The 24,130-nt window shown below is 34.9% G+C and overlaps 1 protein-coding gene across 2 annotated transcripts in view; it reads right to left on the reverse strand.

Moving 5' to 3' along the window:
• The window catches only part of FCHSD2 (FCH and double SH3 domains 2), a gene marked incomplete at both ends in the record, with an annotated part of 210,848 nt that overhangs the window by 146,695 nt on the left and 40,023 nt on the right, over nt 1-24,130 (reverse strand). For both annotated transcript variants that reach the window (XM_084241012.1, XM_084241011.1), the window contains one exon: nt 20,612-20,657. In XM_084241012.1, coding sequence (XP_084097138.1) covers nt 20,612-20,657 — 46 coding nt within the window. The remainder of the gene's footprint in view (nt 1-20,611; nt 20,658-24,130) is intronic.

A 24,130-nucleotide genomic window follows, 5' to 3' on the forward strand; every position in this document is an offset into this window, starting at 1 on the left:
CTGCTAAAGATGGAGCTTCCATTTGATCCAGCAATTTCACTCCTAGGTATTTACCCAAAGGACACAGAAACATCAATTCAAAAGGGCACCTACAACCCTATGTTTATAGCAGCACTATTTACATAGCTAGGCTATGGAAACAACCCAAATGCCCAAAAATAGATGACTGGATTGAGAAGATGTGGTACATATACACAATGGAATATTACTCACAATCAAAAAAGATAAAAACTCATGCAATTTGCAGCAACATGGATGGAGCTAGAAGGGATCATGCTCAGCTAAATAAGCCAGAAAGAAAAAGAAAAATACCGATGGTCTCCCTCATAGCAGGAATTTAGAAAACCTAAATAAGGGACCAGGAAAAAGACTAATTATAATAAAGTAAAAATCAAAATCAACAAGCAACTATAAACCAGAGACACACTACAGGGGGCGGAGGGGGTGTTGAAAGAGTAGGATCAAAACAAGGGGGGGTGGGAATTATATGGGGACTATAACCAAGATGAAAATGCATACATTGCACAAAAAATGAAAAATGATGTAAAAAATATATAAAATTTTAAAAATAATAATTTTTTTAAAAAAAACACACAACTCCTGTGCAGAGGCTGGCAAATTATAGCATATTGTCTGTTTCCCTAAAGTTTAAGTGGAACACAATCATATTAATTTGTTTTAATTATCTAAAGCAACTTTGACACTACAATAGCAAAACTGAGTAACTTTGGCAGAAACCGTAAGGCTTTCCAAGCCTAAAATATTTACTATCCGATCCTTTGTAAAAAAATGCTTGCCAACTCTTGCTCTAGACGGCTAAACATAGTTTTGGAAAGGTCTCCTACTTTCTTTGCCCAGCCGTTCAATAAGCAAAGACATTATTGGAGTTTAGGACCCTTAAAATTATTAAAAATTTCTAGAGGGAGGAAGGCTACAAGATCCAAATTTAGACACTATTTAGATAATACCATCGATACTATAAATCCCTCAATGTGGTATTTGTCTCTTGGTATTCTAATTTCTGTTTTGTGTCTAATCTTAATTTAAAAGCATCAAAATCTGACCCAGGTAGGGAAAGAAGCACTAGATCCAGAAGATCCAAAAGAATCTCCAAATCAGATACATAAGTGTTCCAACCTACTTGGAGTGAGTGAGTGAGTGAGTGTGTGTGTGTGTGTGTGTGCAGAAGAGGAAAAAGAACATTCTTCTCTATAATTTTCATCTAACTGTACTTTCAAACCCTTTCATAAAACAGTATCTTTAACAGATGTCAAAAAGCAACAACAAAAAAGGTAGAAAAAGATCATTGTAGTTTAATGTGCTTTGGATTTTACTTGCTACTTGGAATCCAATCTTAGTATGTTAAACCTACATTGGTTACTTAAATCAATGTCTATGAGTCAACTATTTTAAAGTAATAAAATTATTTTTGTAAAAGCATATGCCCAGAGTAGGCCTTCTATGCTTTTATAGGCTAGAAATGCAAAGACTATAAAATAGAAGGATATCCTGTTATTTGAGAACAATGCCTCACTATTACACACCTCTTGAATAATTTCCTATTATGATCTTTCAAATTCCATTATAATATACATCATATATAATGAATACAAATTCTTTAAAGTTGATAGAATATATAAGTTGTATCTTTTTAAACTTTCAACTTTAGAACAATAATGCCTAGACTATTTTAAGCAGTTATAGCAGAGTGTCAATATTTCAACAAGTATTTAATTCTTCCTTACAAGAAGTTATGAGTCACAGGAATGATGACATACAATTCTTGGCTACAAAAGTTCATAACCTGGCTGAGGTCTTCTACATAACTTAAAAGCAAGCAATGTTTCTAAAGTCTAATAATATAGAACAACTTGTCTCTAGAACTCATATCAGCAATTATATCATGAAAAGTGTGAGGGGTAAAATGATACAATTATATAAACCTCAAAACACTTAAGGAAATTGGCCAAAATGACTATGAAGTAGCTATTTAGAAAAAGTCCAAACACTGCTCCTCGTCCCCCCACAAAAAGGGCAAACTTAATTTTGAGCATTAACAATGAAAAGCTTAGTACCAGATTAACCACAGAGTTCAGATCAAACTTAAAATCATTTAAGAAGAGAAGAAAAAGTATTAAAACATCAATGCTGAATGAAAAGTAGAGAAAATAGATGTTTCAAAAACCAAAGCATGCTGGGCCTCCCCGGTGGCACAGCGGTTGAGCGCTGGGTTGCGAAGCTGCCTGCAGCCTCTGCAGCACCGGTTCGATCCCCGGCTGCTCCCCGGCCACCGGAGGAGGGTCCCGCATGGTGCGCAGACCTCTCCTGCCGCCCGCTGCTCCCCTCAGCAGTGTACCTCGGTCCTTCTGCCTGCTCTGCTCCCTACTCCGGCTCTGGTGAATTCTCTCGCCCTCCCGCGCTTCTGACTGTACCCAGTGCTTGTATAAATAAATAAAATAAATAAATAAAGATAAATCTTTATAAAAAAAAAAAAAAACCAAAGCATGCTTGAAGTTAGAGAGAAGCATCAAGGTATCTGTAATTAACTTTGAAATGTACCAGAAATAAAAAGGATTAAAGGTAGACAACCAACAAATGGGTAGATATGTGATAGAGCAAGTATGCTAAATGTTAATAATAGAATGTAGATGACTGGTATGTGGGTGTTAACTGTAACATTCTTCCAACTTTGGTATTTGTTTGGAAATATTCATTAAAAAGGAGCAAAATAAAGCATATTTATACCTGAACATTTTTTTTTTCAGTATGACATCTCAATTTAAGATTTTAGTAAGTACTTGGCTACAAAAAGGGGGAAAAAAAAGAATTTGTAATGTGCCCAGTTTTATTCACAAGAAGAGATTAAGTGATTTGAATTACTAAACAGAAATACAGAGAACAAATTAATAGCAAACAAAGAATAATGAAAAATTAAATAGAAGAAAGAGGGGGTGTCTTATTAACTTTGCACTAATCATTTTTAAGGAATAAGAGAAAATATTTTAAAAAGCAAAGAAAGTGCTCAGATAACTGGCACGCAGACTGTTAGAATCCTCAGAATTCCAGAACTGTTTCAAACTAAAAGTCAGCGTTCTCTAAAAAACATCTTAGGTAGTAGAGAAGCAAGTTACTATCTCTCCCTGAAAACAGGGACATAGATTAAAAATGCTAAATCAAAAGTTTGCTCTAAAACAGTCTCCCCCAGCCCTTGGCCCTTGTTTTCATTATAGTTCTAATTTAACTCAGACACCTCTCTTTTCTCCCTCCCTCTCATTTAACTCAGAATCTCTAGCCAGTTGTTCTAAGAAGTGTCCATCCATGAAAAAGCATAATCTAAAATTAAATACAACAAATAACAACCCTATATGGTATTATCATTCCTATCCTATTTTATAGATGGGTAAACTAAAGCACAGAGAGGGTTAAGTAAACTGTCCAAGGTCACACAGCTACATGGCAGAGCTGGGATTCAAACCATATCCTTAACCATCAGGCAATACTCTCCTTTTAGAAAATTCTTATCCTTCAGAGACCCATTTTTAGCAAACAGTCAAGATTTTTAACTTGTAACAATTAAAAATACTGAAAATGGGCCTGAGTTTAAGAACTGAACCAAATAGGACAAAAGATACTTATTCCAAGAATAAATGAGATCGAATGCCTTATCCAGAGTCTTCTCTGGTCATTCATTACTAGTATGGATAGTTTTTCTATTTATAATCTTGCTGCACATAGTAAACTGCTTAATTTTGCTTTGCACTACAGTCATTTACATCTTTGTTCATCCTACTTGATTACAAACCCTTTGAGGTGGGCCTCCCCGGTGGCGCAGCGGTTGAGTGCTGGGTTGCGAAGCTGCCCGCAGCCTCTGCAGCGCCCGGTTCCATCCCCGGCTGCTCCCAGGCCACCGGAGGAGGGTCCCGCATGGCGCGCAGACCTCTCCTGCCGCCCGCTGCTCCCCTCAGCAGTGTACTTCGGTCCTTCTGCCTGCTCTGCTCCCCGCTCTGGCTCTGGTGAATTCTCTCACCCTCCCGCGCTTCTGACTGTACCCAGTGCTTGCATAAATAAATAAATAAATAAATCTTTTAAAAAAAAAAAAAAAAACCCTTTGAGGTAAAAAAAATCAAGGTTTCTTTTTTTAAGATTTATTTTTATTTATGTATGCATACAAGAACTGGGATGTAAGCCAAAAGTGCAGGGGGTGAGAGGATTCACCAGAGACAGAGTGGGGAGCAGAACAGGCAAATCTACTGAAATACACTGTTGAGGAGAGCAGCACACCAGACAAGAGGGGTCTGCTGCACCATGTGGGTAGCTCCCTGGCTGTTATCCATCATGCTGCAGTGGCTGGTGATAGCTTGATAGCACTGAGTTTAACCTCTGCCCCACCAGGGAGGCCCAAAAATCAAGTTTTATATATCTTTCCAAACACCCTGAAAATGTGATTTAAGAAACCACTTGCTCTTATTTTTGAACAATTCAAATTCTAACATTTGTCACTAAAACCTTTTTTTTTAATAATAACCCTCGATTAACAGTTCATTAAAAATGAATACTCTTTGAATGAATAACGTTAGATTTACATTTATGACTGTATGAAGAATAATTCTGTTAAATTAAGCTTATGCAGTTTTAAAAACTGAAGAATGGTAAACATAAAATGGATATAAAAGTTTAAGCTGAGCCTTGCAAAATATATAGATCTAAATATATCAAGCTTTTGCGAGCTATTTAAACTTTATTAAAAGATTTATTTTTGAGAAGTTAAAGAAGTAATTTACACTTCATGAGATACCTGTGGTTCTCCATTACTGGTCAAAAAATAGGCTTCGATTTCCTTCTGGCAATACCACTTTCTCAGCTTAACAGTAACACTGTATTAACTCCTACTCTGTATTGTAATTTCCAACACAGCAGACATGACATGAGCATTCTTCATTTCATGCATCAAATGTTATTTAAGCACTTATGGTATGCCACATCCTATACTAAGTGTTAGGATAAAATCAGGAGGGAAATATAATCATCCACTCAAGAAGTTTGCAGGAGGAGGAAGTGAGGTGTAAGTGCTATTATGGAATGTTTCCTGGATAGTTATGGTTCCCTCTTATAAAAGCATTGGCTCTCCCCCTCCGTTCTCAGGTAAGCCATGAAGCAAGAAATCAGAAAGGGCAATAATAGTTTAGGCTGTAGTATTGTTGGCTTACAAAATTAAATTTGTGTTCATTAGTTTTTCCCCATATATCACATTAAAAGGTTGGATAGAGTTTCATCCAATTTCAAAGTTATGTTTGGAAACAGCTGATTCCAAGTACAGGCAACATTGCATCTCCAAAGTTCACTCTGGCAAGTTGCAGAGAGTACATCAAAGACATAAGCAGTTCTACAAAACAACTGATTCTCAGATACAAAAGATCTATGGGATTGTTGATTATAAAGATATATATAAACAAAGATAAAAAGGGATTTCAGATATGAATCCCAAATTCAAACTCACCTGGCAGTGATCTAATGAGGAATATTAGATATGAGTTTGTTTCACAATGGGCAAAACCACATAAACTATTTTTGTTTATGGGTCTATTTCTCCATTAAACTAAGACTTATTCAAAGATATATTATATCTGAGGTAAAGAAGAAAATCTATAAATACCATGTCCTTTTTATTTTCAAGAAGAATGTAATTTAACACAGTAATGAAATTCCATAACAAAGTATCTAATGTTATTTTTCCTTTTAATAAACACAAACAAAATATTTCCTTTGAAGACAGTGCTTCTTCTCTTCTTTCAGATTATATAAAATCCCAGAACACATTCCTTCCTTTATAGTTGTAAATATTTTATAAAAGTAGTTTTTAATAAAAGTATAGATTAAATTTTTTATATGGGCAGATACTCTTTGAAAATAAGGTTTTGTAAATGTACTGAACTAAATAGTATCCTCCGAAATTTATGTCCACCAGCACCTGTGGCTGGATAGAGGTAAAATAAAAACTATTTGTAAATACTTATAGTTCTAAAGCTTAAGTATGATCAAATAAATTATCTGCCCACATAAAAAATTAATCTATACTTTAAAAAACTATTTTTATAAATTTTTACAAATAGTTTTTATTTTACCTCTATCCAGCCCAATTAAAATGGGCTTTCCATTACCAATAGAAAAAATAATTATTTCTGAAAAAGAATTAACTTAATTTTTTATTAAAGATAGTCTCACTACCTGTGTCTACCACTATACTGTTAACAAATACTTTTTAGATAAGAGGTAGGATGGAGAAGCTGCATTACTCACCCTTTTAATCACTTAAATACTTTAATATTTATTCTGAAATGTTGTAAATCCCCCAAAATATCAATAATCATAGGGCCTCCCTGGTGGGCAGGGGTTGGGATGCAACCTATGGAGCTGTCCACAGCCACTGCAGCACGAGTTTGATCCCTGGCCGTGTAGCTACCCACATGGCACAGCAGACCTCTCCTGACTTGCCTGCTGGCTCCCCTCAGCAGTTTTTTCAGTCAATCTGCCTGTTCTGTTCTCCACTCAGTCTCTGGTGAATCCTCTCGCCTCCACACTTCTGGCCTGTACCCCAGTTCTTGTATGCATAAATAAATCTTTTTTAAAAAAATCAATAATCAAACATATAATCAAGCACAAAACCCACACACTCGGGAAATATTCATCTCCTTCCACTAAAGATAAATAATAGATTTGATTTCATCTATGATCATCCATCATAAATGGGGGATGAATGATATCCCTGCAATCAAAATAGTCTTTATTGGCATTAAATAAAAATTGGTCATTTGTTCTGGTTTATTTAAAGTTATTAATAAACAAGAAATGACAGTCTAATCATGCTTCTCTAGACATAATTCTAAAGTTCCTGGAATTTTCATGAGAAACTTCTGGTTAATTCCTGGTTTCAGCTATTCAATAATCCCGGAGGAAAAAGAGTATGATACAATTTGGGTCTAGATTCCTGCTTCTTGTAAAAATGAGAAATAAGGTCAACTACTAAAACTATACAGAATTCAAGAGTTTATGGTAAAGGTCAGCACACTTAAGAGGCTATAATTTTTATTTGTCCACATTATAAGAAAATAAAGTGTGAGGAAAGAAGAAAATCTGTAAATACCAGCTCTTGTCAACAGTAGAAGCTGCCTTGTGTAGGTATTTAGAAAAACAGTGATAGAGGGAAGAAACAAGCTTTTAGTCAGATACTAATATTCACACTGGGAGAATCCCTTGCTGAGCCTCAATGTCTTTGTTCTAAAAATAGAAATAATAGCCAGTATCTTAGAGTGTTGGTGTAAGAATTTAAATAATGACATCTAGCTTATATTTTATGCTCCCAAAACTCATGGCTGTTAAAATTTTGGAGACGGCATCTTTATCAATCACATTTACATTTATAGCCACATCAAGAGGCTTAAATTAGTATTTTATTAAGAATATTAATCCAATTAATATTGGCTACTATATTAGTTTCCCAGTGCTGCTGTAACTAAGTATCACAAACTAGATGCTTAAAATCACTGAAATTTATTCTTTCACAACATGTTAGCTAGAAATCCAAAATCAAGGTGTCAGCAGGGTTGGGTCCTCTTTGGAGGCTCTGACAGAATCCCTTTCACGTCTATTAGCTTTTGGGGGTTGCCACAGTCCCTAACATTCCTTGGTTTGAAAATTTTTCACCCCAAGACCTGCATCCAACTTCACATCACAGCTTCGTGTGTGTGTGCATGCGCACACCTGCGGAACTTCCCTCTTCTTTTAAGGACACCAGTCTACTGAATTGGGGCCTACCTTAATCTAGTATGGTGACATTTGATTACATATGCAGAGAGCAAATTTCCAAATAAGACCACACGTACTGGTGGATATAAATTTTGGCAGGTACTATTCAGTTCAGTACATTTACAAAAAGTTATTTTCAAAGAGTAAACTGAAAAGTCAATCCTTTAAAGATTAAAAAAAAATGTTTTATAAGATCTTTGAGAGCAAAGGTCTTATTTATCTCAGGGTATGTGTTTAAACTTATAGTTGATGAGATTATAGTGTTTACCAAATTCACAAGATATCTAATTGACATCTTGAAGAAGAGATGTGAAATCTACACAAGGATATTACTATTTACCTAGCTTGAGGGCTTGAAGTCATAAATGCTTCTACTTTTTTGATAAACTTATAAAATAATTAACAGTATTATCCTTTTAGTTTTTTTTAAATAAATCCACATTGTTTTTCAAAATGGTTTCACTAGTTCATATTCCTACCAACATTGTAACAAGATTCCTCTTTCTCTGCACCCTCTGCAGCACTTGCTGGGGGTCTTCTGAAAATGTGCCATTTTCACAGGTGTGAGATGGCATTTCATTGTAGCTTTAACCTGCATCTCTCTTATTAGAAGTGACAATAAACATTTCTTCATATTATGTTTTGGCCTTCTGGATATCCTCTTTGGTGAATAGTCTGATCATACCTGCCAGCAATATATTAATTGGGTTATTTGGGTTTTTTATTGTTGAACTGTATGAGATACATACATACTTATATGCACATTAATCCCTTATCAGTTATTTATCATATAAGTATTTTCTCCTGTCCATTTAATTGTCTTGTATTTCTTTTGCTGGACAGAAGCTTTTTAACAAGAGGTTATCCCAACTATTTTTTAATTCCCTTGCCATAGGTGTTGAGTCAAGAAAAAGATCTTTATCGTGGCTATCATAGAACATATCACCCAATGTTTTCTTATATGTGTTCATTGTGACAGGTCTTATATCAATTAATTGTTGCTCCATTTGGAATTTACTTTTGTCTACAGTGTAGCGAATAATCCAACTTCATTCTTTTATGTGTGACTGTCCAATTTTACCAGCACCACTTATTAAAGAGACTCTTTCCCCCATTTTATAATGTTAGCTGCTTTATCATAATTTTAGCGCTGGTATGTACACAGCTTTATTTATGGAATTTTGATTCTGTTACATTGATCTATGTATGTATTTTTGTGCCAGTATCATAGTGGTTTATACAGTTACTTTATAGTCAAGTTTACAATCAGGTAGTGTGATAGCTTTCATTTGTCTCCTATTTTCTCAGGGTTGTTTTTGAAATTCTGGGCCTTCTGTGGTTCCACATAAATTTCAATATTTTTTGTTATTTTTTTTAAATATTGCTGGTATTTTGATGGAGATTGTATTAAATTTACGTATCATTTTAGGCAGGACAGTAATTTGATTATATCGAGTCTCCACTCACAGTACAGCTTTCCATTTTCCTTATGTGACATTTAGTCCTTTAGTGACATTTTATAGGTCTCAATATATAGGTCTTTTACCATCTTTGTTAGGTTGATTCTAAGATTTTTAATTCTTTTTGAGGCAATTATAAATGGCATTATTTTCTTCATTTCTTTTGCTTCTTGATTATTTGTACATAAAAAGACTATGGATTTCAGTATGTTGATTTTGTAACCTGCCACTCTGTTATATTCATTTATTACATCTAACAGTTTTTTATGCAGTCTTTAGGAGATTTTATATATGATATTTTATTTGCCAACAGTGGCAGTCTTACTCTTTCTTTTCTAATGTGAATTCAGATTATTTCCTGTTTACCTGACAGTTCTGCCTGATAATTTTAGCACAAAGTTAAACAAAAGTGGTGAAAATTGGCTTCTGTGTCTTGTTGCTGCCCTTTAGTGGAAAGTTTTCAGTTTTTCTCCACTGAGTGAATGTTATTTCATCTTGCATTAGATCCTTAATCACAATATAGTATCCTTTTCTATCTCTTATTACCTTTCTTAATTGGAAATCTATTTTATTAGATATGAGTATAGCTTTCCTGATTTTGTCTTTTGGTTATCATTTGCTTGTAGACTGCCTTCTCTAAGACAATGCCTGTCTTTATTGGTAAGGTAAGTTTCCTCATCTGTAAACAGCAGAAGGTTGACTTTTGTTTTGAAATCCATTCAACCACTCTACATCTTTTAACTGGAGAGTTCAGGCCATTATATTTAAGGTGATTATTGAAATGTAGTGCCTGTTACTATAGTGTTACGTTTTTGTTTTTTCTTTCAGTTTGCCTTGTCTTTCTTATTTTTTGAAGGATTCCTGTTATAAGTTCTATTTCTGTTCTATTATTTCTTCTATTCTTTTTTGTTTGAAGGGTCTACCAGTGGGTTATTTGTGTGACCCACTGCACGGTGTGGTCTCTAGCTGTTTCTGACGGGCCACATTGTCACTTTCCTCCCTCTTCCATGTTAAGTATTTTGTATCTCATAATTTAGTTGTCTGTTGCTTTATTATTCATTGTTCTGTTGCTTTGTAATCATGCCTTCAGAATTTCTTTGATGTATGGGTTTGTGTTAATAAATTATTTTAGTTTTTGCTTTTCAGTGAAGCTCCTTAATCTTCCTTCTGTCTTGAATGTTAATTTGCTGGGCAAAGAATTCTAAACTGAAAGTTTTTTAATTCAAGTACTTTAAATATCTCCTTCCAGTTCTTTCGTGCTTTTAACATCACAACTGAAAAGCCCACTAACAGTCTGATTGGTGTTTCCTCATAGATGACCCTTTTTTCCTCTTGATGTTTTTAATATTCTGCCCCTGCCATTGATTCTCAACAGTTTTATTATAATTATAATGTGTCTTGGTGTGTTTCTGTCTGGTATTATTTTGTTCGGAATTCTTTGAGCCTCTTGGATCACAATTAGTTCATTTCCCAGATTGAGAAGGTTTTCAATGGCTATTTCTTTAAACTTTCTATGCCTGTCTCACTCTCGTCTCCTTCTGGGACCCCCATAATATGGATGCTATTTATCTTTTAAGTTGTTCCGGAGGGCTATTACACTATTTTTATTTTACTTATTCTTTTTTCTCTACATTGTTCTATTCTTGTGTTCTCCAACATTGTGTTTTTGAGCTCATTAATTCTCTCCATTGTTTCTGTTGTCTGTTATTGAGGCCCTCAAGTCTACCCTTTAAATCGGTTTTAGTGTTTCTTAGCTCCCTTATTTCCAATTATAGCTGCCTTATACTTTCCTTATCTTTATTATGTTGTTTAATACTCCCCCCTTTTTTTTAAGTTTCATTAAATGTTGCCTGAACTTCCCTTTTGTCATGCTCCACAGCTTGGCTGAGCCAGGGTACCTTTCAGGGGGTTTTGCTCTGACATTTGTGATGTGTTTTTCTGCATCCTCATTTTTAATTTCTTATGGTTCATACTAGGGGTAGATTTCCAGACTGTTGTCTTTGTACCTATTGAAGTAATTTGAAGACTAGTACTGGCAAGGGGTAGTAGGTATAAAAGAGGACCAGGGCAGTAGGGTGCCACAGGATCACCTCCAGGAGACTCAGAAAATGGAACTTCCTGCTGTGCTATAGGTGCCAGAGTTATGTGGTAGGGATTCACTGAACCCTTCCTCTCAGCCATCTTTGGTCACAGGGTCTCATAGCTTGTGTCCACTTCTACTCCAGGCTATTTGTAAGCATTAGATGTAGCAGGGGCATGGGCTGTAGTTGAGATAGGGCCACAGTTGTTTTCTTTCTTTTATGGGTTGTACTGCTCAATTATCATTAGAAAGAAAGCTCACTTATGGTGTTTTTCCTACGCCTTTCCAACAAATTGATGCTTTTAATTTGAATTTTCTTCTTGACCTCTATCATAACTATTTCAGCTATAATTATTATTTCCTTCCTTCTATTGATTTATGGTGAGGTTCTCTTTCTAATTCATTTAGTATTATGTTGTTTTTCAATTTCTCTTATTTTTTTCACCTTTAATTTCTTCATTGACCACATATGTTTTGTTTTTCATCTATGGTTTCCCTCTTCTTTTGGTTGACTTGTTGTTACATACCATTGCGACCCCAAAAGATTCCTGATATGATTTCAATAATGAATTGAGACTTATTTTGTATCTCAATACATGGTCTGTCCTTGAGAATGCTCATTATGTATGTATGAAAAATATGTGTCCTATTTTAGAGTGGATGCTCTGAAAATATTTATTCCATGTCAACTACAGCCATTGCGTCCTTGTTGATTTTATGTTGCTTTCAAGTTTTGGTGTTCCTGTGTTGGATGTATACATATTAATATGCTATTTTCCTATTATATTGATCTCACACCAATTAAAAAAAAAAGTTGAGTTGTGCCTATCTGAAGGAAGTGAGCCTGGGTGTCTTCACTCTTTCAACATCTTTCAGACTTCAAGTTTCATCACTTTTTATACACTTAACAATATCAACAATTATGAACAAAAATTTGAAATCAGATGAAATTAATTACATAGCATAGCCTCTCAAATTTTATAAAATAGGTATCCAAAGAGTAAAACTTTATCATCATTTCCACTGTTAAAAAGATATTATGAAAACATACAGAACTAAAATGAAAGCTGATGATATACATACAGATATGACACACGTGTACATAACATATTTATATATCTGAAAAGAAATAATTGGAAATCCTAAAGTTCAAGAATATGGTCACTAAAAAGCATCAGAATATAAAGTGTAAAAAAGAAAGTAAGGTATATGGAATATATCAATAGCAGACCCAATTTATGACAAGAGGTTTTAGAATAAAAAGGCAGAAAATACTGATGATGCATTTTTGACAAAAATAATGGCTGAAATTTTTCAAGAATTAAAAAGCAAGAGGCTCAAAACAACAAATGGCTCTGAGTTCCCAGGAGGGTGAATAAAACATTAAGATTAATAAATGGTGAATTATCCATTCTTCAGGAGAAGACTCAGATACGACATGGTGAGAAAAGAAAAAAAGGAAATATTACCCTACACTATAGGCACACTTGCCCTACCTTTTAATCCAAGTATTGTACTCTTCATAAGCCTATGCTACACTAGCCAATAAAGAGTGAAGTTGAGTTATTTTATGGAAAAAAAGTAGCTTGTCAGATTATGTACAATAGTATGATACAAGCATGTAAAAATAGAAAAGCAGAATCACAGAAAAGCATAATAATAGATCAAGATCAAATAAAAACTTAGAATGTAGATAATAGTCTATAGTTTCTCACAATGAATTTCCAGGTGGCCAAGGCCACATGATACTAATAACAGTGATAAGAATTGCACTGTTCCAGTCCCTCAGTGATGGAAATATGCCATCTTGGGAGCACGGCCCTTTGTTTGGGATAGGACTTTAAAACACTAGACACTGCTTCACGTGAGGTAAAAGGCCATTTTGTTGCCTTGGTGACTCTTTGTTTTCCCTTGTTTGTTAATAAATCCCATTATTGTTGCTCTCTTAACTGGAGTAGTCTTTCATTGTGCACACGGGTGAAGAATTCAGACAGTGGCTGGTAAACTATTTGGGCCTGTCGTTGCCCAGTTTTAGTGTTCCTTACTACCTTGTAGCAAATATGCCGAGAGTACCAACATAGACTCATACCCACCATTTCTTCTTTTAATACAATTATTAAAACTTTAAAAATCAAACTTTATCAGTATTTTGTAGGAACAAAAACTGGTCTTCTCTTTACCCCAAATATATTTCTAACCACTGTTGCATATTAAGCAACTTCAAAAGTAAATTTTTTAAATAAGGATCAACATGAACACAGAAATAACCTTCGATTTTGTACCTAGAGACTTTCTATACAGTTATCTTTATTGTTTGACAGAATGAGACTGGCAAAATGGAAATTTCAAAGTATGTAGTATAACATTAAAATAATTTTACCAATGCTTCTTTAATAGCAATAGCTAGAAAGCTAATTATACACAGTTAAATTAAGTTACAATTTAAAGCTTCTGTGCTGATGAAATTTATCAAAAGTTTACCTCACCACATATACATAACACTAACTTCTTAGGTACTACATTGCCCAACTGTTTATACATTTATTTCTTAAAAGAAGTAAATAGCAAAAGCTTTAAGTGCAATAGTGGGATACCACACACTATTTGACAGGGTGTCAGTGTTTGCTGTGTTTGTCCTTAAACAAGGAGCCGCCCTTAAAGTCCACAATCTTTTCCTGATCTTTCTCTCCAACCACAGTAACCTTTTGTATCCTTCTTTCACCAGCAGCATTCTGCCAAAACTACAGGAAGCATATGAATACACAGAACTTTGTCTGCAGCAAATTCAGTTTGAGCATTGCAAGTGATTTCACCAAGACGGCAGTGGTTAGCTACCTGCAGTCAGAAATCAGACTTGCATTTTACCCTACTATTTTGTTTAGTGACTCTCACATGTCTTTGGTTTTCAGAGATTCATTTGTTCTGCTTGTATGATAAGCAATACATCTGTAATTTCTGGAAAGTTACAAAGTGAATTTCACAAACCATGCTTAAAAATAAAACATTAATACTCTTGAAGGAAATTTAAAGTATCAAGCAACTTGAAAACACTGAGGGCTCAAATTCCTTTCAAGTATAAATAAGGTTCTGCAGCATTGTTTTCTTCCTTCTAACATTCCCCTAAAAATGCATTACAGGGTGTCCCTGGTAGCGAAGGGGTTAAAGTCTCAGCTCTATCAAGCTATGGCCAGACATTACAGCATGAGTTCAATCCCTCACCAGAGAGCTAACGCACATGGCACAGCAGACCTCTCCTGTCTAGCCTGCTGCTCCCCTCAGCAGTGTATTTCAGTGAATCCGCCTGTTCTGTTCCCCACTCTGTCTCTGGTGACTCCTCTCACCAACACCGCCCCCCCCCCACCCCTGCCCATGCCTCTGGCCCAGTTCTTATATGCATAAATAAAATAAATCTATTTTTAAAAAATGCATTACAAGTTTACTTTGGTATGCCTACAGTACTGTTTTTCAAACTGCTGTCATTTGTCCAATCCTACTGAATTAATTCCTTATATAATATATTCACCTTGGGATGACTCATTTACATATCTCTAAATCTTACAAATAATACTTAACATTTTTGGCCTACCAATCCTTTGTATAGAGGATAACAACACAATTATCAATACTAATAATTCTATAAAAGTCTTTCTTTTCCAATTCACTATAATGCCTTATCAGTGGCTTTGAGGGGAAAGAAATTAATGCATTTAACCTGAAGCAAATATACATGTAGCTTCTTTAAGTGCTAGGACTGTTTTTTTCTTCTTTCTTTGGGCAGTGCTGTTATCCACTGTACAAATAATAGGACTCAATACATATTATCTCAACACATGAAAACTGGTAAATCTTAAAAGTTTTCACTTTAAAACAGTTACTTTGTAAAAAGACAAAATGTAGTAAATTCTTCTAGGGCATATATTCCCATTCATCTTATGATCTAACTAGGGAAAAATCGACATTCAAAAGATTGAGTTAAGAGAGATGAAACAACAGTCAAAAATATTCAAAAGGAGCCAAAACACAACCACTATATTTTCTGTATGTGGTCCAACTGAACCACCATTATTTTAAAAAATCATTTTAAAATTGGTAAAACTGATACAGGCATTAAAAGGTTCAAAGTAGTTGCTTGTATAAACTGAGATTCCACTTCTTTTTAAAGGATTTAAATAGTCTTAATTAAAATTTAGGAGGCATGTATCAAGAACAAATAGCCAAAACAAAGGATCTTCATAAAAAGGAAGCTTCTTACATCATTATTAGATAGTTGATAAAAAAGATGTTTCACATGTTTACAATTTAACAGCTAGCAGTCTTTTTTCCACAATGAAAAATGCTAAATTTTCAGTTGATTTAAAAATGTGCATAAATTCAACTCTAAGAATGTATAGGATTTTATAATTTAAAATATTTAATGGCTTAAATTGTGTTTAAGTTAAAATTAAAATCAATTATCACATTTTCAAAATTTTTACTATTATGTCTTACCAAATATTTTAATATAACAAAACTTTTACAGCACCAGCAAAATGTGACATAGAAAAAAAAATGATTTGAAACCATTTTGGAAATAGAAAATGATAACAATTTACTATCACTGTTTTAAATTCAATCATGCTTTAAAACTGTCAATATCAAATCTGGCCAGATGGCCACAGAGAAAAGACATCAGGCTCCCTTTTCCATATACTAACAACTAAATTGCAGCAGAACAAAGTAAATAACCCCTGAAAGATAAAAGACAACTACCACATGCAGTCTTTTGGAAACGTGTATGACAAACTTACAACAAATTTTACAGTGACACCACCCTACCCCCAAGTGGGGGAGGCTGCTAGAAGGATGATGCTAGGCAGAAACCTTCCTCTTTAAAACAAAACAAACAAACAAACAAACAAAAAAAACAAAAATAGTAGTAATAGACGCCTAAATTATATAACACAGAGGAGGAAAAGAGTAACCATGTGGCCCATAAGAACAAGTTTGAGACCAGACATCCAACCTGTGACACAAATAGTTGCAACATTTACTAAAGTCAGCAGAGCCTTTCAAGAACACTAATACAAGTAACACCTAGGACAATGGAAACTGATCAAAACATAAAAGGAAAACTTCAAAGGAAAAAGGTAAGACAAACTTAAAAAAAAAAAAAGCAACAAGTATTTATGTCTCAGGAATTACCTTAAATGTAAATGGCCTGACTCACCAGTCAAAAGGGGTGGCCAGCTAAGTGGATTGCAAAACAAAGTCCAGCCTTCTGCTAGTTACACAAAAACTTATCTTACCAACAAAGATAAGCTCAGATTTGGGGGTGAATGCTAGAAGACAATCCTACAAGCAAATGGTAATCCCCCAAAAATCATTAACAGTTATACTTTTTCAAATAAAAAGGGAATGATAGAGATGCACATTATATTATGGTTAAGGGTCTTGTACAAAAAGAAATTACACTCAGAGACATATATACACCAAACACTGAAGCACCAAGATACATGAGACATTACTAATAAAGAGAGATAATGACAACAACACAATCATACTAGGGAATTTTAACACCACACTTATAACTATGGACAGATCAACAAGACAGAGGATAAACAGGGAATTAATGGCTTTAATGAGGCCTAGGCCAATAAGGAAATTTGAATATAAACTATATATTAAACAATATTATAGAAATATTATTCATTATATTGGGTGTGATAATGACAGTATAGTTATTTTGAGTAAATTTCTTGTTTCAGAAGATACAACGTAAAGCATGTAGAACTGAAGTGTCATGATGGCTAAGAACAGCAAAGGTTCACTGTATACTAGTAGGTATCAACATTCATAATAAATTTATAATGACTAGAACAGTATAATGTTGGCAAAAAGATTTAAAAAAAAACATTAGTGGAATAAAGTCTAGAAATAAGTTTGTACATAGTTACCTAATTTACCACAAAAATAACACTTCAGTACAGTGTAGGGATGAAAGTATAGACTTTTAAAAATATGGTCCTGTCTTAATAACATATTCACATAGAAAATGAAGTCTTGACCCAATCTCACACCATACACAAGGGTATCTACTTCAACTAGACCATGAAACTAAATATGTAAGATTAAACAATAAAAATTCCAGATTGCTACAAAACATCTTCAACATTAGGGTAACAATAAATTCTTGAATAGGGCATAAAAAGTAGTGACTACAGAAGAAAATAAATTAAATTTCATTAAAATTAAGAAATTGTTTTCATCAAAAGAAACTTAATAGATTAAAAAGGCAAGCCACCAAAAAACAGGTTTTCTGCATAAGACTGAAGAGGTATCTGTAATACATACATCTGACAAAGGATTCAAACCCAGCATACTCACAGAAACACCATAAAAGAAAAAGGCCAACAAGAGACTTTCACATGCACTTCACTAAACAAGATATCTAAATACCCAATCAACATATGAAAAGTTTCTCAATTTCATTAGGAAAATGCAAATCAAATCCACAAGCACAACTCTCATTCACTGCTGGTAAGGAGGCAAATACCACTTTAGAAAACCATTTCAAAATATCTTCCAAAGCTGAAAAACACATACCCTATAGCACAGCAATTTCACTCCTTAGATATATACCCAACAGACCACATTCCTAGTAAACAAAGACACACACATAAGAATGTTCACAGTGACACTATTCATAAGTCAATGGCAAGTATTGGCAACAACATGGAATATCTAGAACTTTCAGATACCGCTGGTGGGAAAGCACAATTGGACAATTTAGAAAACAGTTTAATCACTTCTTCAATAGTTAAACATAAACTTACCAAGTTTATATTTCCATTCCTAGGTATATACTCAAAATATATGAAAACTGGGCCTCTCTGGGGACGTAAGGGGTTAAGCACCGCACTATGAAGCAATCCACAGCCTCTGGAGCACGAGTTCAATCCCTGGCCGGCCAGGGAGAAACCCACATGGCGAGGCAGACCTCTCCTGTCTTGCCCACTGTTCCCCTCAGCAATGTATTTCAGTCTGCCTGTTCTGTTCTGTTCCCCACTCTGTCTCTGGTAAATCCTCTCACCCCCCACCCCACCCCTGCATCTCTGGCCTTTACCCCAGCTCTGGTTTGCATGAATAAATAAATCTTAAAAAAAAAAAAAGTAAGTGAATGATTACAGCAGCATTAGACATAATAGTCAATTATTATGGAAACACTTTGGAAACAATCCAAGCACTCATCAATAAGTGAATGAACAAATTGTAGTATTTATCTATACCATGAAATACCACTCACCAATAGGAAGGAATGAACTACTGACATGTGACAAAACACATATGAACTTCAAAAACATTTGCTAAGTGAAAGAAGCCAGACAAGACTACGTACAGTTAAGAATACATTTTTATGACATGTCTAAAAAAAGATAAATTCAGATAAAGTTAATGGTTCCCATGGGCAACAGAGGTTAATTGCAAAGAGGCACAGGAAACTCACTGGTTTGATGAAATGGCTTAGGAAACTAATTTCTCATTTGTTATAAGAATGAATCAAGCAATAATGTTTAGAGTTGATAAAGCAGCATCAGTTGATTTATAAACCTATTATTTAGAAATGTGGAAGTGATAACTAGGAGAGCCAAAATAGGAATCCGCTTTTAATTTTTCCTCTGAGAAATTCAACTGAATGTGATACTTTATATTTTTCATCATGAACCTGTCACTCTTCATAAGTGACATGTTATATAAGAATATATGTTTAAATCATGTTACAGACGAATACAGGATACAAAAACTTTCACTTTGTATTAAATTTTAAAGCAGATCATACATTTTGATCCCAATGGAAATACATCTATAAAGGCATAATAACTGTTACTATTTTACAGGATTTTAAAGAGGATTAGACTAAGTAACAAGTAAAATAATCAACAAAGTACCTAGTATAGAGCAAGGATTCAATTAGTTACTTATCAATACAGTACTTATTACATACGCATAGGATAAGGTTAAATATTGATATTAGATATTAGAACTGATGCCATTCACTATATAAAGCACCCGATATATAACAAGCACTCAGTAATTAATGAATGAATTAACAAGTTTATATATCTTTAAAGGAATAGACTGGTCCCTTCTAAGGCTACCAAATGAAATAAAGACTAAACAACAGCTGGTTAACTACAATAAAATTTAGAATAAAATAAAGTCAAAGTCTAACAAAGTACCAAAAAAAAAAAAAATGCCCCCTTTCATTACTTATGAGTGACAATAGCAGTAACTATGGTTACCATGTACAACATTTTCTAGGTATTTTTCCTTCTAATGTTCTCCTGCATGTATTTTTTTAATTAATATTTGGTTTTGTGTAGAAGAACTGGGGTGTAGACTAGAAATGCAGGAGGTAAGAGGATTCATGAGAGTTAGTGGGCAGCAGAAACAGGTGGTCCTACTGAAATACACTGCTAAGGGGAAGCAGCAGACCAGACATGAGAGGTCTGCTGCACCATGTGTGGGTTAACTCCCAGGTCAAGGATCAAATTTAGGTCAAAGTCAGGCATTAGTGGTGATAGCCCTGAGTCTTAGCCCCCCTGGCCACCAAGAAAGCCCTGTGTATATTTTAAATTTTGTCATAAATATCACTGTCATAATTTTGGGAGGAGGGATCAATTTTAGAATTCTATTCCACATAGAAAGTAATTGCTTACAAGGGCAAATTTTTCCAAATTATGTTAAGATATTTTTGTACAAGGAAGAATAATTATTTATTCTTACATAACGACAAAAGGATACATCAACATAGCTTTTTCTTAACACACACATTTAGCTACCTGGAGGAAATGCTTTAAGTTTCCGTAAAAATAGCCTTTGACCATCTATTGAAAGTACATCATTCTCTATCGGCAGGGTGGGTCCTAATGAGAAATAAATGCCTAACCGAACAAATAAAATAATCAGCTTTTCATAAAACAGCAGAGAAGGGGGTATATAAGGGAGAATATATATATCTGTAAAATGTATCCATCATTATTTATACTTATACTTTACAAATGTTGTAAACACTTATTCTCCCATAAGCTTCACAGCCCTCTCTGCTGTAAGGAGCAATTTAGCTCCTCACCTGAAGACCCACATGGAGCAAGAGGAGAATCAGCATGAGACAGCCAGAAAAAAGAAAAGGGGGAAAAAGAGACACCAAGACTTCTCTCCAACAACCCTATATGCCCTTACGTCAACAGAGAGGTAGACCTAGGAGAGAGACTTCTATAACCGAGCTTACCTGTGCATACTCTCTTTCAATAGCAGCCTTCTTCTGACTGAATGTCCTAAAAACACAAATGAAAATTCATTACCAAAGCATAACGATAATTTCATGTAAATTTATCAACACACCTTCAAATACCACCTGGTAAGCAGTGTTGAGGGAAGGGATAATATTTCACTCATCTTTGTTCCTAGGAATATTGCTGACGTCATAGACTCTTAATTTTTTTTTTTTTAAGATTTATTTATTTACTTATACAAGCACTGGGTACAGTCAGAATCGCGGGAGGGTGAGAGAATTCACCAGAGCCAGAGCGGGGAGCAGAGCAGGCAGAAGGACCGAGGTACACTGCTGAGGGGAGCTGCGGGGGGGTAGGAGAGGTCTGCACGCCATGTGGGACCCTCCTCTGGTGGCCGGGAGCAGCCGGGGATCCAACCGGTGTTTCAGAGGCTGTGGGCAGCTTCGCAACCCAGCGCTCAACTGCTGCGCCACCGGGGAGGCCATGCCATAGACTCAAAGTCAGACAATCTATATTCAAACGCTAGCTCCACACTTAACTAGCTGTATGACCTTGATCAAATCACTTGACTTCTTGTGCTTCAATTTCCTCCTTGAGAAAATGGGTATAGTAACAGTATTGCCTTCACAGGGAGAGTATAAAATTTAGTTAATTGAAATATGCACAGTGCTCAAAGTAGTCTTTAGCACACAGTAAAAACTAAGTAATTGTTAGCTACTGCTAGCATAGTAATCACTAAAAATATTTATCTTAATAACCACCATAGAGCACATTATAGAAAATAGGGTTAAAAACCAAATATTAATCAGTTTCTCAACATGGAAAAAAACACTTAAATCATTTCCTTCATACCACTGTTTTACAAAAGTTACATGTGAGCACCCTTTCCATACATTTCATAGATTCTAAGGTAAGTACTTTTCACATTTCAACATTTGTGATAATGAGATTCATCTTCCAATAATGGACTTAGAAATTATTATTAATGCTACCAAATATGTAATCTCCCTATACACTATAAATATCCAGGTGAAAGACTAATTAAAATGAACTTGCTAATAATTTCACCATTTAAAAAATTTGAAAACTTATCTACATTTTGAAGGAGGTGGTATTTTTTATCTTTTACAAAAGATAAAAAATATTTAAAGTATTTACTACTCTTTTAAGCTTAGATGTAACTCTTGAAATAAGGATGTTAAAGTGACATTTGCAAGAAAATAGCAACTAAATCTTTTATTTTGAGCATGCTTATCGGCTAATTTTAAAATTGTCTGTGGAATTTTTAGTTTTTATTAAACAATTACATGTCTATTAAGCAATTTCCTATTAAGAAGCAGAAAACAAATCCAAGATGACAATTACTCAAAATCAGTATCATATGTATTAGCAAATCTATTTATCATTTGATATCAAGAGAGCAAAGTTAAAAAATCTTCTGATAATGTCCATATAAGATGAGGGCATTTATTAAAATTCAACATCAGTTTCCATTAAAATCTCTTTAAAAATAGGGCCTCCCTGGAGCCTCCCCAGTGGCGCAGCGGTTGAGCGCTGGGTTGTGAAGCTGCCCACGGCCTCTGCAGTGCCGGTTCCATCCCCCGCTGCTCCCGACCACCAGAGGAGGGTCCCACAAGGCCCGCAGACCTCTCCTGCAGACCTCTCCTGTCCTGCCCTCTGCTCCCCTCAGAAGTGCATTTCAGTAGATCTGCCTGTTTTGCTCCCCACTCTGTCTATGGTGTATCCTCTCACCCCCTGCACCTCTGCCCTGCACCCCAGTTCTTGCATGCATAATTAATAATATTTTTTTAAATCTCTTTAAAAACAGACAAGAACAGGGCCTCCCCGGTGGCGCAGCGGTTGAGCGCTGGGTTGCGAAGCTGCCCGCGGCCTCTGCGGCGCCGGTTCGATCTTTGGCTGCTCCCCGGCCACCGGTGGAGGGTCCCACATGGCGCGCAGACCTCTCCTGCCGCCCGCTGCTCCCCTCAGCAGTGTGCTTCTGTCCATCTGCCTGCTCTGCTCCCCGCTCTGGCTCTGGTGAATTCTCTCGCCCTCCCGCGCTTCTGACTGTACCCAGTGCATGTATAAAAAGAAAACAAACAAACAAATAAATAAATAAATAAACATGCCTCTAAAAAAAAAAAAAACAGACAAGAACAAGTGTTGACAATAATGCAAAGAAATTAGAACTTCATAAAGTGCTGGTGGGAATGCAAATAGAGCAGCTGCTTTGGAAAACAGTCTGGAAGTTCCTCAAAAGGTTAAACATAGAATTACCATATGACCCAGCAGTTCTATTCCGGGATATGTACCCAAAACAACTTAAAACATATGTCTACACTGAAACTGTAAATAAATGTTCATAAGCAGCGTTATTCATAATAGTCAGAAAGTAGAAACAACCCAAATACCCACCAACTGATAAACAAAATTTGGTATATTCATATAGTGTAATATTATTCAGCCAGAAAAAAATTAAATACTGATACATGCTACAATATGTTAAGTGAAACACTATATTAAGTAAAAGAAGTTACATATAAACACCACCTATTATATGATTCCATTTACACAAAATGTCTAAATAGGCAGGTCCAGAGACAGAAAGTAGACTAGGGTTTAGGGTTAAGGAGTTGAGATAAATTTGCCTACTCTAATAATAAAGTATGTTTCTTCTAACTATATAAGTTGATTATAAAGTTCATGTAGGAAAAATTAAGACTAGTTTTATGTTTAACAATAGTTGTAAAAATTCTGGGGCAACAGTAATATTTAAAAACACCTACCCCCACCAGGTATTATTTTAAAAGCAACAGTAATTTAAATAGTTTGGTAATGGAACATGAGTAGACAGATAGGCCAGAAATTACCCAAAATGCTATGAAGTTAGTAACTGAAAAAGGGGAAAATATGGATTATTTAGTTAATGGGGACACCTTTGCAGAAGATGCAATGTTAAATTAATAATTATAGAATAATGTATATAGTATTCTATCTTTTCCTATAAAAATATTTACATTTAGATGTTGAGTTATGGTAATTACATTTCTCAATTATAATAGTTCCTCCAATGAAAAAACTTCTGTGCAAAACTGCCCACTTCGGTTCACTGAGGAAATCACTGTGAAAGAATTTTCTGCAATATTTAAAGTAAAACTGGCTTTAACATTGGCTCCATATGAAGAAAGGAACTGACAGGAGTAGTAGAAGACCTTTTATTCCATCCTTGCTTGTATTATTTGAGTTTATAACATATATATTTTTTATTGAGATGAAATTTACATGACATGCGACTAATCATTTTAAAGTGTACAATTCAACAGCAATTACGGCATGTGCAAAATTGTCTCCATTTCCAAAACTCTTTTTTTAATAATGTGTGTCACTCTTTATGGGTTTTTTAGTTTATTTGTATTTATTTATGCATAGAAGAACTGGGGTGTAGACCAGAAGTCCGGGGGGCTGAAAGGATTCACCAAATACAGAGTGGGGAGCAGAACAGAGGGATCTACCGA

This window comes from Talpa europaea, assembly GCF_964194135.1.
Source record: "Talpa europaea genome assembly, chromosome: 1".
NCBI classification, from domain to species: Eukaryota; Metazoa; Chordata; class Mammalia; order Eulipotyphla; family Talpidae; genus Talpa; species Talpa europaea.